The following is a 15377-nucleotide window of genomic DNA, read 5'->3' as shown; positions in this document are numbered from 1 at the left end:
ACCAGTGAAAAGGGGAAGGAACGAACTCATTCTTTTCTCTGCTTCCTCTTTTTTTCAAAAGAGTGATCTAGGGCCATGTGGTGCAATGATAAACCTCCAGCAACCACTATGGGTGCAAAGCATGTGAGAACTGGAAGAGAGCTCTGAGGACCTCTTCTTGGTCCATGCCTCTCTAGCAGCCAGGAGGCCAGAGCTCAGAAAGGTGAGGACACCTGCCAGAGATCACAAGGGGCCCATTTGCAACCTGTGTCCTCACCACGTGCCATATTTCTGGTCTCAGAGAGCAGCACTGCTGAGGCACAGTCCAACCACAGGCAGGGTCATACGGTGCCTAGAACTAGGGTGTGAGACCAGCACTGCAGCCCTTACGCAACTGCTCTGAGTCCAAGTTTCCTTATTCATGGAAGGGGGGAAAGTCATAACCAGCAGTAACTATGTATTACTAAAACTGATGCTGCCAAAACCCAGATAAAGGTTGGATAATGCCTAATATACTACAGAACAAAACCACTTTGCTCCATTTTCTCTCTCAGAGATGAAGGACGCATGTATAACTTCTTCCAAAGAACAGCTAATAAAGTCAGGAGAAAACCCTAAGATTTATATATTTTTGCAACTCTTTTTCTAAACACTTGGTTATTCATGACTAGATTGGCCAGAACTCAGGAGCACTGGAATTAGATTAGACTCGAAAAGCTCCCACCCTTGCCAGCACACACTCATATACATTTTAAAAGAAATGGTTGTTTCACTTGAACACCAATAAGCATCAAAGTTAAGCTCTAACATGGCACTTCTCCAATTATCTGTGATGAAGGACCAGTGTTTTCTTTTAGAATTTTCCAATCAGCAAACTGATACTTTTGTAAAATGCAGTAAAAAATGAATTAGTAGAAAAATAAAATGAGGGGAAAAAAGACTGACAAAATAAAACGTCCACTTTTTTAAAAAATGGGATCTGTCAAATTGCTGGGAAAGTTTCTAAATGCTTAGTCTCAAGTTCTGAGTTCATCCTGGGCCAGTAAACAGTTTGGATTGGTATAGAGTCATCAGACCACTAAGAAAAAAAAAGTAGCAGAACTGCCCACTCTCCAGGGACCTCTCAGTGGAGCAGACACATGCAATGTGCTCCTGGGTACCAGCTCATTTACTCCTCGCAACAACCACTGTCATCATCACATGCTACTCATATGGGAAATAGGGCTCAGAGAGGTTAAGTCATTTGCCTAAGATCACACTGCAGATTGGTAGGGCTGGGATCTGAATTCGCAACAACTTGTCTGATGTCTGTGCCCAACACTCTATGTTGTCTGCCAAGAGTACTCAGAGAGAAGCCACACAATTAGTTCTCAGCTTACTATTTAACTCAGAGCATATCATCGTATCTTTGCCTAGTTTATAGGCAACTAAGTCCTTGGGTTGTCCTCTGTCTGCTTCCTGTTTCCTGGGCATTGTAACTGGTTTACTTAAGAGGAATCATGAAAGGTGATGAAAGTCACATCAATTAACTAAGATATTTAGAAACAGATTAATTAAGTGATAAATAGGGGAGAGATGCCCACTAACATTGTACCTAAACTTTTTTTTTTTTTTTTTCAGACTTCTCCCCAACCATCAGTGAGGGGTGAGGTTTGCTGGACTGATTCCCAGTAAGGCTTACCTTGCCCAACAGCGGAATGAATTTTTTCCATGTCAAACTTAATTTTGGATCTTCCTGGCGTGCTCAGCATCTTTTCCCACACCATCGTTACTTCTTTAAGGCAAGGCGTGATCTCTTCATAATCAAGCTTCAGGCGCTTGTTCAGCAGGTCGTTTTCAGAAGCTGGAACAGACCATGTGAGAGCACATTACTGAACACTGCGGAGACGTGTCTTCTGTCTCCCAGCGTGGCTGCCTAACAGGAAATGTTATGTAAGCTAAGGGAGGCTCTTCAAGGGTGGTCCTTTCTCATTTAGAGCCAAGCCCCTTTCAAGCAGCTTCTACTGATAGTCCTGTTTCTGCTTCCCGGAGCTGAACAGAATAAATGTGCACTTTTCAGATGACATCTCCTCACATATATGAAGGTAGCAATTACTTCCCACCAACCCTACTCGGTTTAAAGCTGCATTAAGAAGAATTCTACCTAGCCTGGCCGGGCGTGGCTCAGCAGTTGAGCATCGACCCAGGATCCAGGCGATCGGGGTTCAATTCCCAGTCAGGGCACATGCCCGGGTTGCGGGCTCGATCCCCAGTTGGGGGCGTGCAGGAGGCAGCCGATCAGTGACTCATCATTGATGTTTCTATCTCTCTCTCTCCTTCTCCTTTCCTCCCTCTGAAATCAATAAAGATATATTTTGAAAAGGAGAAGAATTCTACCTAAATTATCGAACCTGGGGGTGAGGGGGCAACATCAACACAGGAAGATTTTAAATTGACAATTCTAAGAAAGATTAAAACTGACAACTTCATTTCCACGTAAAACCACTAAATCCTATTTAGATACAGTGGTGATGCTGTCAGCCCCCAAATCCACTCCACACCACATCTGAGATCTAGACTGTGCATTTATTAATAGAGCAGATAGGACATATAGCTAAGTATAAGCCAAAACACAGACTTTCACAGAGCTGGTAAACTCGACTTTGTGATGATAATAAATACTACATGTCTTAAGTGCTTTATGTTTAGTACCATTTCATCCGAATGTCACTCTGAGGCACTAGAGGCTGAGTAGCTTCACCAAGGTCCCAGAGCAGGAGGCAGAGCGGATCTGGGACCCTCGGCCTCACTGTGCTACAGAGCTTGCCCCTATTAATTACACATTTTTTCTGGGATTAGGCACAGATCAATTATTTTTATTTTTATTTTTTAATCCTCACATGAGGATGTTTTTTCCATTGCTTTTCAGAGAGAATGGAAAGAAAAGAGAGAGGGAGAAGGAGAGGGAGAAAGAAAGAGAGAGAGAGAAACGTTGACATGACAGACAAGCATCCCTGGTTGTCTCCTGCACTTGCACTGACCGGGGCCCAGGATCGAGCCTGCAACCGAGGTACATGCCCTTGGCTGGAATCAAACCTGGGACCCTTCAGTCCTTGGGCCAATGCTCTAACCACTGAGCCAAACTAGGTGCTGATGGAGTAAAATAAAATATTTTCTTTTACCAAGTCAGAAACTGAGCAGATGCTAACTCACTAAATCTGGCTAAAGATACCCTGGTGGTGAGACCTTATGCATCTGATGCATGGGTTCTGTACTTAACTGGTCCAATTACCACCTTCCAGTACAAATACATCAAAAGGTAGCACTGAAAAAGCCTGCAGAGACCCCTGGTCTAGCCTCTCACTCATGGACACAGTCACTGAGGTTCAGAGCCATTAAGGGTCTTGACAAGGTTGCTGACTAGCTGGTGGGCAGCCAAGTGACTCCAGGCCTAGTGCTCTCTTATTTTTTGCAATTTCTCATCTACTATCTCTATTCTTTCCCTTCTTACTTTGAAGAATACATTTTAAAGGTCCTGCTAAACAATTCCCTACATCTGCAGAGTTCAAATTTTTAAAAAATGTCAACTCTAGATTTTTTTTGGCTGTGAGGCAGCACAGTAGATGTCATTAGCATTGAACTAACCCTTGTGGCAAATCGGGTTCAGGATCAGCCTTGCTGAACACAAGTGGCACAAGGCTCTTGGAGCCGACACACATTTCTCTGGCTGTGAACTCTTGCTTGTGAGCATGTCTGTGCACTGAAGAGCCCAGCAAACAACACGAGAAACTGGCTCTGAAGTTACCAGGACAGGAATATCTGGCCAGAAGATTCAGCTGAAAAGGCTTAATCCACATACTTCACTATTGGCCCCGGCAACATTCTGCTGTTCAGCATCCTGACAACACTGCTGCCTAAAATCAGCTGCCTCCAAAATGCCTGTCATCCAAGGCAGATGGTGCAGGCCTGCAACAAACGTCAAGGCGTCCAGGCAAGCCCTTTAGATATAAGACCAAACTGAAACAATAAATAAGGGTCTACAATCCCTTGTGTGTGAGTTTCTGGGGCTGGGGGAGAAACCAGGACTGCATGAGATCGGGTGTAACTTTGCAAGAATCATCAAAAACATTTATAATCACTTAACATGGACGTGTGCGCTAATTTGGACTCTGGACCAATGTTCAGATCTGATTTATGTCCACTGTGTAAGGTGGGCTGTGGCTGCCAGTCCCCAGTTCTGCGCCGTTAGCCACCTCCACAGATAAAACACACTTCCTGCTGCCACCACCTGGTGAGAGCTTAGAAAGGAGAGGCTAAGGGGCTGGGAGCCTCAGTAATTAAATGGCCCCTGAGCTTGTAAAGATTTTACGGAAACTGCACCCATTATTTAATTTTTTTACAATCAACATGTAGTATTTGCTTAACCAGGAAAAAAGCTTTTTTAAAATATCTTCAATCACAATTCAATGAACATTCCAAATTCGATGTGTCATTATGCAGATGTATTACCTGTGATATTTTAATCTTAAACAAGAAATGCTGAACTACGAGAGTCAGTCCAACAAGAAATAACGTGCTGACCAAGAGCTATGCTTGTACTGAATCACGCTCTGCTGCCTGGCAGGAGGCTGCTTGAGTCTTCATTTACAACAGAGGAAAAATGGCCTTGCAGAGGGGCATAGCAGAGGGCTGTTGGGGATGCATTTCAGTCCCAACATCACTGAAAAAATAAGCTGTTTAACTGAGGAAATTACAATTCAGCTTCCAACTGTCTCCAACGAGTGAGGTAGGTTTCAATGATGTAGTTTGGTTCTTTCTCAGATGCAGTGCTTCTAGGACAGTAATAAATATTTGATCCATATATGCAAAAGCCAGGAACTAGGCTGAGCAGTAGGTGGAACCTCCTCATACATTTTTCTTTAATTCCCTTTCCAAAGAGCATGCCAGTTGGCCTGAACCTGGGAACAATTTCAAGAGCCACTCCCAGTTGCAATTGAACTTTCCTTTTTAAAAGCAATTGAAAAATAAAATGCAATAGAAAGACTGTCTCTTTAGCACATAATTCACTCACTCCCTGGTTAGTTCTTGTCAAATTTCGCTTCTGTATTTATTGACAAAATTCTGTCCCCTATCCCACCCCGACACAGCTTACTAAATGCTTTTAGGCAGCTCACGATCAGGCTCTTATTGATGATTATTTCTCAGCAATATGGGTACTGTACACACTGATACAATGCTTTCTAAATTATATTTAGCAAGTTCGTTGTGCTTTCACCACAAAGGTAAACATGTGTTGAACTCTGCAGAGCTAAAAAGAGAAACTAATCCCAGCAGCAAAAACAAAAGCCCACACAGGACTGAAGGCTGCCAGGTGAAATGAGGAAGCGGCAGAAAGATGCAGGGCGGGGCAGTGCACGTATACAACACCCAGCAAGGTGTTCCAGGTAACCTGACGCAACGCCCCAGCTCATTCTACTCTGGCAAATTGCCACTTACACTGCTTTACAGCAGCTCTGCTTTTGTGGTCTCCTGATCTCATCAATGACAGTCACGATTCTTCCCAACATTCCCAAGAGGCCGGCCAGCACCATTCCTGTTTCACAGTGGAGCCCTGATTTCCTGTGGCTGTCATTTGCGTGATCTCCAGGGTAGGCACTAAGGTTTATGACCCACGTGATAAACATGACTGCCTTTTTGCTTCAAACAAAATCCCAACCAACACGCACAGGAATGAGAGTGCTGTGCTCCAGAGCTGTCACTCAACTGATGACAGTCAGCGATGCCATCACTATCAAAGCTCTTTTAGACCTCTGCCCTTAGAATTAATTATCTGCAGGAACCCATAAGAAAATGGAAGAAAACTGGAGCTAGGAGAAACCTTCGCACTCACAGCACCCTCAGGGGATGGCCCTTCTCGCTCAGCTTCAGTAATGAATCTACATCCACAAGCAGCCTCTTATGACTGTTGGGCTACCTTCAGTAGGTCTTGTTACTTCGTATTTCACTTCTTGTTTGTGGTCAAAGAAAATACACTTATCTGTACTATGAACCATATTCATCAAACCCAGCGTCTTAATGACGTTCAGCTCTTTACAAACAGCAAGATCACTATTAAAAGTGAAGACTGACAATCAGAGGGGACGTTCAATGAAATGTATAGTAGTCTACACCCCTTATCCACAGGGATACGTTCCAAGACCTCCAGTGGATGCCTGAAACCATGGACAGTACTGAGCCCTATATGCACTGTTTTTTCCTGTACATACTCACCTTCTCATTTAAAGGAAGCACTTTATGGCTTCTCTTTGGCATATCCAAATTGCCAGTAACACCACTTTTGTGCTTTGGGGCCATTATTAAGTAAAATAAGGGTTACTTGAACATGAGCACTGTGACCCAGTGACAGTGGATCTGATAATTAAGATGCCTACTAAGTGACTAGTGAGCGAACAGTGCAGACAGCGAGGACACTTTGGACAAAGGGATGATTCATGTCCTGGGCAGGATGGAGTGGGACAGCTCGAGATTATATCACACCACTCAGAACAGCACACAATTTAAAACGTACGAATTGGCCCAGCCAGGTGTGCGTTGAGTGTCAACCTAGGATCCAGGCGATTGGGGTTCGATTCCCGGTCAGGGCACATGCCCAGGTTGCAGGCTCGATCAATGACTCTCTCATCATTGATGTTTCTATCTCTCTCTCTCCCTCTCCTTTCCTCTCTCTGAAATCAATAAAGATATATTTTTTAAAAATAAAATAAAAAATAAAAATAAAACGTATGAATTGTTTATTTCTGGAATTTTCCATTTAATATTTTCAGACCACAGGTAACTGAAAGCCCAGAAAGCAAAACCATAGCTAAATGGGGACCACTGTACTCTAATTCTAAAATTTCCTTGGGAGTGATGGAGTGACTGAACTACCTGGACAGGGCTCCCTCTAAGAGTATGTCTAGACTCATGATCAAAATCCTCATTATTTTATAGCCAGGCAGCTCTCCACACTTTAAGACCTGTGTTTTTTCCATTATACCACCCAGGCTATGTAAATAGCTCTTAGCTACTTCGAAAACAATATTTATTGCTTCACGTGACAGCATGGAAACAGGAAATGAACAAAATCTGAACTTCCAAAGTTCATGTCTTATTCTGATCCTGACATGCCCCTGGGCAAGTTGCTTGGCTTCTCTGAGCTTCAGTTTCCTCTTTGGGCTAATCCCTGCCTTCTGGAGTTGTCCTCAGGGTCGAATGGGTCTGTCTACATAAAACACCTTGAATCAGCACAGGCAGAGCTCAGCTAACGGTGACGTTTCCAAGTTACTTGAAACTTACTAAAACTGCACGTAAGAGTTGAAGCAATGAACTTAATGATTATGTGGGATTAGTTCATATATAACATCCAGACACAGACTATTGTTGGGGACAAAGTAGGGAGAGAGAGAAAAAAACAAAACAAAATCCACTTTTAGAAGGTTGAAGCTTATATCTGCAGGTTGTTCTAGACGTTATGCTAAAAATGGCCATACAGGAATAGCTAGTACACTTGGTGAGATCACCAGATCTCCAGGATGTGGTGTTAACTTTACTGTGAAAAGTAAACAGATACTTATATATATATATCCACACACACATGTATGTGTGTGTTAGAGGACCTTGCTTTCTTTTAAAGACGGCACGCTTATGTCAGCTGTGGTTTCACTTCAAAGTCCAGACGAATTAAGATCATCAGGCCTGTGCAGTATAAAACCCGCAAACCAACCTTGGAGCTTCTGGTTCTCCTTCTCCATCCTGAGGAGCAGTATCTGCTGCAGAATCGCCTTTCGCCACAGTTCCCGCAGCTCACGAGGGGTCCTTTTCTTTTCCTCTGGCACAGGGCCGAAGGGCCCATCTTCACAGACGGGCTCTAGAGGCGATCGTGGGGGAAGCTCTCCCAGCTCAGAGTAATCTGGAGAGGGAAAAGCACACTTCAGAATGGCCATTTTTCCATAAAAATCTATATTTAAACATGGTGCCAAATCAGAAAATTCTACTTGTTCGGATACTACATGATGATGTCACCCAAATTGATGATTCATGTTTTAATATGCACTGTAATAAACCACATCTGAACTATAAACATTGAACAACATATCAAGTAGTAAGCAAAAGCTGTAGCAGCTGAGGAAATGTTCAAAGATACCTATTTTTTAAGGTGTAATGTATCTTCTTCTGAGTTAATGACTACATTAATAACAATAAGAGCATTCACCTAGTGCTCACTGTGTGTATAACAACTTATTTAACACCCAACCACCCTAAGACGTAGGTACCAGAACTATTCCGTTTTAAAGAAAGCAAACTGAAGCACAGGGAACTTGAATAACTTGCCCAGTGTCGCACAGCCAGGAAGTAGTAGAGCGAGGACTGGAATCCAGTCTCACTTTCATATGCACTCTCACCCACTCTGTCATATGCTAGGTATTGTGAAAGAAGATCAAAACACATTTAATAGCCAATAATAACAGTGACCATCAGCGGATCCTCTACCAAGTGCTGGGCACTGTACCAGGTGCTTTGTGTAGAATGACTCATTCGATCCTGAGGACAATTCCAGAAGGCAGGGATTAGCCTGAAAAGGAAACTAAGTCTCAGAGAAGCCAAGAAACTTGCCCAGGGCCATACAGTGAAGGAGCAGGTGCATCGAGATCCCAACTTATGTCTGACTCGGAAGTCCAAGCTTTCTGCTGGATATCCCCACTATTCTAATGTTTCCTAGCAGTCATCAAGTTTTAAATTTCTATTTATTAGTTGAAATCTCCTCACAGTTCATGAGTCTGTACCTTTCTTGACTGCAGACACTGTGTTGCTGGCACACAGTGTACTCACAAGTACCAACAGCACGCACAGAGCACCCCTGCTTGCTGTGAGACTAGCTCTGAAGAGCAGCACACGTTCTTGTACAGGTGGACCTCACCTGACACAACTCATTCTTGGAACTTCTGTCTAAACTCAACCTAAATACAATCATGGTCTGAACGCATGCCGTGAAAAGCCCTTCACAGTCACCCATAATATAACATACAATCTCTTCTAGCCCACAGCTCCACCACAGTTCCACGTTACGGTAAGTTTCCAGAACAGTCGTCAGCATCGGCTGCTCACTATCTTCATCTGACCTTGGGTTTGTTTTCTGCTATAAAATCAAACACAAACTACAAAATGTTTAATTTCCTAGAGTCACTTGTCCATGTTAACTCCTCTTAAAATTACTGGATTAAAAAAAATTATGATTGGGGGGAATACTGTGTAAAGCATATGACTGTTTAACCACTGTGCTGTATATCTGAAACTAATACAAAATAATATTGAGTGTAAACTGTAATTTAAAAATAAAATCTAAAAAACAAAAATTAAACTAAAAATTATGATAAGCATTAAGAAATCTTAAATCTGTAGCATTTAAATGCTTAGCATCACATTTCTATATCTGCTTATTTCATTGCGCTCCTAGTAAACAAATAAATTAATTAAAATTCTATTTCTTTTACTGGTAAGAAATAATACACAGTTTATGTACATTATGGGAGGATGCTCATGTGTTAATGATCAATATAAATTCAGGAATCAAAACTGTGTATAGCATGATATCAATATTATTACATTATGACAGGCAGTACAGTTCAGTGACTAATAGGTCAGGCTCTAGAGCCAGGCTGCCTGGGTTTTAATCAAGAGTCTGCCTTCATTGATTCTGTGACCTTTAGCAAGTTGCTTAACTTCTTTGTGCCTCAGTTTCCCAATCTGTTAAGTGGGAATAACAGCACCTCCCTCATTGTGGTGCTAGAGGGACTGAGTTGATACGCATGATCTAAACCACCTAAAACAGGATCCAACACACAGTAAGAATACAATAAACTAATTAGCTCTTTTTGTCTGCTATAACGTGTTCGATAGCACAGAAAAAAATGCTGAGATTTAGCCTGTCGATTGGAAGCTCTAAGAAGACTCAACAAAGCCACCTTGTCAACAAGGGTTTGCCCAGCACCAAGCATGGTGCCTGGCACCCAGCAGGTACTTCATAAGTAACTGCTGAATAAAAGGAGAGAGGAGCAGGTGCTGGGTTTGGGCACGTGCGTTGTTCTCCTTTGTATTTCCTGAATTCATGATGAGAAACATTTTTATAATCAGAAAATCAAGGAAAAATAATGCAAAACTGTTCTGATTTAAATCAAAGATTGAAAAATGTTCTCCTGCAAAACGCCTAGAAGATAAACCGATCCCCGAACCACCTGTATACACAGGACCAGTCACTGTGGACCGTGCCCAGCTTCAACCCTCCTTTCCAGAGGAATCTGACGCCGTATCCCCGTTCCCTCTCTCCAGCAGCCTGAGCGCTTCCATTCGAACGCTTTCCTTTTTTCTTTTTCCCCTTTTACCATCTGGGCTGTTGAGACTCTGCTGGACACTCAGTTATGATTCGGGTTCCGCTTTATCTCATGTTGGAAGTATTTACACTCCCTCTGGTTCACAAGGGCCTCGCTTCCAAACGGTGACTCCTGGCTGACGAGGGGGCCCCGGGACAGTGGTCAGAGCCGCAGGTCCGTGCTTCCACGTGTGAGCAAGAAGGGCTCAGGGACCCCGCAGGCAACGGGACAGGAGGGGACGTTAACCTGAAAGTTCTTTCCCTTTCTTCTTTGTTGTTGTCTGTTAGACAATTTTTTCTTAACCTTATTTTTCAAGTACAGTTTACATTCAGTATTATTCTGTATTGGTTTCGGGTGTACAGCACAGTGGTTAGACAATCACACACTTTACAGTGTTCTCCCTGATGTTTCCAGTACCCACCTGGCACCACACACAGTTATCACAATATTATTGACTATATTACCTATACTGTACTTTACATCCCCAGGACTATTTTGTAACGATCAACTTGTACTTTTTAATCCCTTCACCTTTTTCACCCTGTCCCCCAAGCCCCCATCCGCTCTGGCAACCATCAGTCTGTTCTCTGTGCCCATGAGTCTGTTTCAATTTTGTTTGTTCATTTATTTTGTTCACATATAAGTGAAACAGCATGGCATTCTTTCCCATTCTTAAGCCCTGCTAATAAGACAAGGGCTCATCTCACCCAGTCTCCTTCCTCTAACCTCATCTTTTCTGTTTACCACAGCCTTTCTCCTGGGTGTCTTGAAAATTCCTGCTGCGTTAATTTCCAATGTGACATAATGAGCAGAGCAGGTGTAACCCAGGTCAGGCTGCGGGAACACGTCTAGGAGTTTAGGCTGTTTGGTCCATTTACTTCTGCCAACGGGGTCGCTGACAAGGACCAAAGTCTATAGAAGCTTGTGAAGCTCCAGCTTTTGCAGCTACTCTCCTATTCAGAGACATGAGATCTGCCAAGAGTGTAAGCACTGCTTGATGAGGAGGATGTGGGGTTTAAGGCATAAACCGCTTCCCTAATGTTCTCCGCTCTTGCCTTCTGTTTGTCTGTCACAGCTCAGCCTGTTGAGCTTTGTCCATGCGATGAGTCCTTGACCACCTTGTTGATTCTCATGACCAGCTCATGAGAAAGGCAGTGTCATCCCATTCTACAGCCAAACAACTAAGGTGCAGTGAGGCTGCTTTTCACTTGGACAAGGTCACAATGCCAGTAAGAGTCAGAGTTGCAATCAAAGTGTATTTTCCTCCAAAGCAAAAAATGCTTATCCAGTGCTGCTCTGCGCAGGTGCGCAAGCATCATGAGGGAATCTTGCTAAGACACAGATTCTGATTCAGTAGGTCTGAGGGGAGCCTGAACGCCGGCATTTCCACCAAGCTCCAGGGGATGCCACCCGCTGACTCTCCAACACTCTGAACTGTTGGGCGCACACTACACTTTTGCCGTTCATTCTCTCGTGTGGCCCTGGGTACTCATTCTCATGTCAGTTCTTCGTTTCCTTTCACTGTTACCACTGGGACACAGTTCAAAAGCTGTTACCGTCAGCTGCCTGAACTGAGGCCTTCACACATGGCCAGAGCTTGTCCTGACCTTGGTCAGGTACCAAGGCCAAGTGTAGAACACAAAGAAGGATTGCAGTACTATTGTTAATTTCACCTCTGAATTAACTAAATTAAAGTGAATCCACTGAAAATGTCAGCAAGTGCCCGGCTGGCGTGGCTCAGCAGCTGAACACTGACCTATGGTCCAGGAGGTCACAGTTCGATTCCCGGTCAGGGCACATGCCTGGGTTACGGGCTCGATCCCCAGTGGAGGGCGTGCAGGGGGCGGCCGATTGGTGACTTTCTCATCATTGATGTTTCTCTCTCTCTCTCCCTCTCTGTTTCTCTCTCTGAATCAATAAAGACATATTAAAAAAAAAAAAAAGATCAGAAAGTAAACCTGACAGTTACAGCTGGGTTTCTCAGCCTCAGCACTCCTGACATTCTGCAAGGGATAACTCTGTCATGGGGGGCTGTTCCGAGCACAGTGCAATGTTTAGCAGCATCCCTGGCACTACCCACTAAATGACAGTAGGATCTGCCTAGCCCAGCAGTGACAATAAAAAATGCCCAGACATTGCTAAAGGTCCCCTGGGGAAGAGGAGGGACAAGATCACCCCCAATGGGAACCTGATTCAGAATTTTTAAAAATTCATCACTTATTGTCCCCTAAACCCTGGGATGAGGTAAAGATGTACCTCCTTCACCCAGATTTATTTTATGTGGCAACAATTACCAAAGTTACAGTTTATATTGAACAAGAATTTTTTTAAATATATCATCTTTTATTCATATTAACAGTAGCCTAGTTACAAAGTGGTTTAGTAACTTACAAGAGGGGGAACGTTAAATATCTGTTTGTTCTAAATTTGGCCAGGCTAACTTGATCCAAGAGGGCTATTTTCTTATCAGTACAGAAAGATCCAGATGTGGACAAGGCTACAGCTTTGTTACTGGCCCTCTTTCACCTGTGTGTGTGTGTGTGTGTGTGTGCATTTGGGGTACAGTCTTGTAAGGTGTGTACTCATGCACAATAAGGGGTTGAGCGGACTGGCAGAGTGAGGATAATAACAAAAATGTTGCACAACTGTCAGCTGGGAACCTTGTTCTGATAATAAATATGCAGATTTCTGCAACCTGGACAATCCCTAAACCACTGACACCAGAATTCACTGAGTCCCTTTCATGTACCCGGGACACGACGTGCCGAGGGGTCTATGAGAGGTTGCTCTGATGTTTCCACTATCCTACAGAGCAGCACTGGGACCTGGCTTCTTTCCTCGACTTACATCCTGCTGAGAGGCTGGCACACAGAGAGGCTGCCGAGGAAGGGCACGCTCAGTACAGCAGAGGTTGAGCCGGGGTGGCTGCTTCAGCCCAGGCCAGCTTGGTCGGTCCCTCTCCGTAAACACCTCCACCTTTGGGGCTCCAATCCCTGTGCTCAAAATGTGAGAAATTAACTCACCTCCTACTGCCCCAACTGTGGAGACCACAGGCACTGACAGGCACACTTATCAAGTCTGAGAAGCCACAAAACCAAAGGGCTACAATAACACGTTAGCCTAGGATTAAATTTTACTATTCTGACTTCTCTGATAATGACAGGATGGAGAATGCTTCAACTATGTAGACTTTCCAAAACAACAGCCTACAATGGGTTCTAGGAGCTTTAAAACCAGCCATCCTTCAGGGGCCCTAAGAGACAACTGCCTCCATTTAAACCACCGCTGTGATGTTCTCAACAGAGTCATAAATGTGATCTATGCTGGTGTGTCAACATTGCAGATGCCAAATGTTCTCCAACAACTCTGAGCTGCTGCACTCTTCTCTCTGCTTGTACACAAGCATGGGGAAGAGCGTGACCTTGAGTCCGTGGTATGAACACAATCGGCGCTGTGACCGAGCAGGAGAAAAAGGAACATGCAGATGGCCTCACACATGGCCAGCTTCTGGCTCCAGAAAGGAGTGAGTACAGAGGACCTTTGCTATATTTTCACACAAGACAGCGATATTGAGTCTGAACTGCAGTTATGGACATGACATTAAGATGCTCTTACAGACATGACAGTAAATCACACGCCAAGTGCCCTAGAAGAAAGAGGAGCTCCAGGAAGACAATGAAGAGATAGACCCTTATTTTCCAATATTCTGGCCTCTTCTACTATCCCACAAGAGAGCATTTTACAACTCTCTCCTGGTCCCTCCTGAAAATCCTGATCTCCCAGGCGAAAAGAAAAAGAAATGTTTAAAATTCCAGTTATTCCGAAACCTCTGTTTTAACAACATGAATAGATTTTGGAAATGAGAACTGAAATTGAGCACTGACTCTCTGGAGAAAAGTTAACAGCGACGGGAACGGACATCTGCAGCATCTGTTGTTACTCACAGCTGAAGAAAATTGCTTCAAAAACAAAGTAACGTGGACGTGTAGATTTAAGAAAGGAACAGGCAGTCTTCTATGGATGGCATCACACTGTTTACAAAGCATGAATAACTTTACCTCTACTACAGAAGAGCAGAGATGGCAGGAGAGCAGAGATTTCTGTTCCCTGCCGTATCTTGTGCCCGGGAAATGGCCGGTGCACATGGAAGAGTCACGCACAAACGGATTCGTTAACCCAAGATGGCTCTGAAGTCATGGCACAGCCCTACCAGGACTTCTTTAGATGGTTTGTGGAAAATAATACAAGAACTTCATTCTTTTCCTATGGTTGTATTGCATGTGATCTAGCTATAGGGAAATGGAATTTTTTAAAAATTAACATTCACTGGGTAAGAAGAAATATTTTTAGATTTTTGCTACCTGCTGCTAGAAGTGCAGGTATCAATATGACACAGTCCCTTCCAATTTCAACAGGGCGATGTTCATTGCGGCATTATAGCCAAAATATGGAAACAGGCTCAGTGTCCACTGATGGATGACTGGATAAAGATGCCATACCCATATACAATAGAACACTGCTCAGACATAAAAAAGGTGCTATATTACCATTTGTGACAATGTGGATGATCTTAGGAGTATTATTTAAGTGAAATAAGTCAGATGGAAAAGAACCATAACCGTAAGATTTCACTCACATGTGGCACATAAAACAGAAGGCAACAAATGAACAAACAACACAAACAAGATCACAGACACACACAACAGCACGGTGGCCACCAGGGTGGAAAGGGGAAAGAGGGGGTGGAGTAGGTGAAGAGTGTCAAATACGTGGTAATGGGAGGAAGCTAGACTTGGGGTGGTAATCGCTCAATAGAATACACAGATGCCGAATTATAATCCTGTACACCCGAAATTATTATATTATTAACCAATGTTACCCCAATAAATTTAATGATAATTTAAAAATTTCAGTAGGGTGACTGAGAGAAGTACATGACTACTAAGCATTCTAGAAATTCAGCAAAGAAAATGAATCTCTCCTGTTCATCAGGTAAAGAGCATGCGCCCTGGA

General features: G+C 43.5%; 1 protein-coding gene across 6 annotated transcripts in view; it reads right to left on the bottom strand.

Moving 5' to 3' along the window:
* Positions 1-15377, bottom strand: part of TBC1D1 (TBC1 domain family member 1) — a 197391-nt gene that overhangs the window by 32271 nt on the left and 149743 nt on the right. For all 6 annotated transcript variants that reach the window (XM_081143415.1, XM_081143413.1, XM_081143414.1 and 3 more), the window contains 2 exons: positions 7721-7906; positions 1661-1822 (listed from right to left, as the gene is read on the bottom strand). In XM_081143415.1, coding sequence (XP_080999541.1) covers positions 1661-1822; positions 7721-7906 — 348 coding nt within the window. The remainder of the gene's footprint in view (positions 1-1660; positions 1823-7720; positions 7907-15377) is intronic.

This window comes from Miniopterus schreibersii (assembly GCF_964146895.1).
Source record: "Miniopterus schreibersii genome assembly, chromosome: 1".
NCBI lineage: Eukaryota > Metazoa > Chordata > Mammalia > Chiroptera > Miniopteridae > Miniopterus > Miniopterus schreibersii.
The sequence above is the reverse complement of the archived record's forward strand: the minus strand, read 5'-3'. Positions and strand labels throughout refer to the sequence as shown.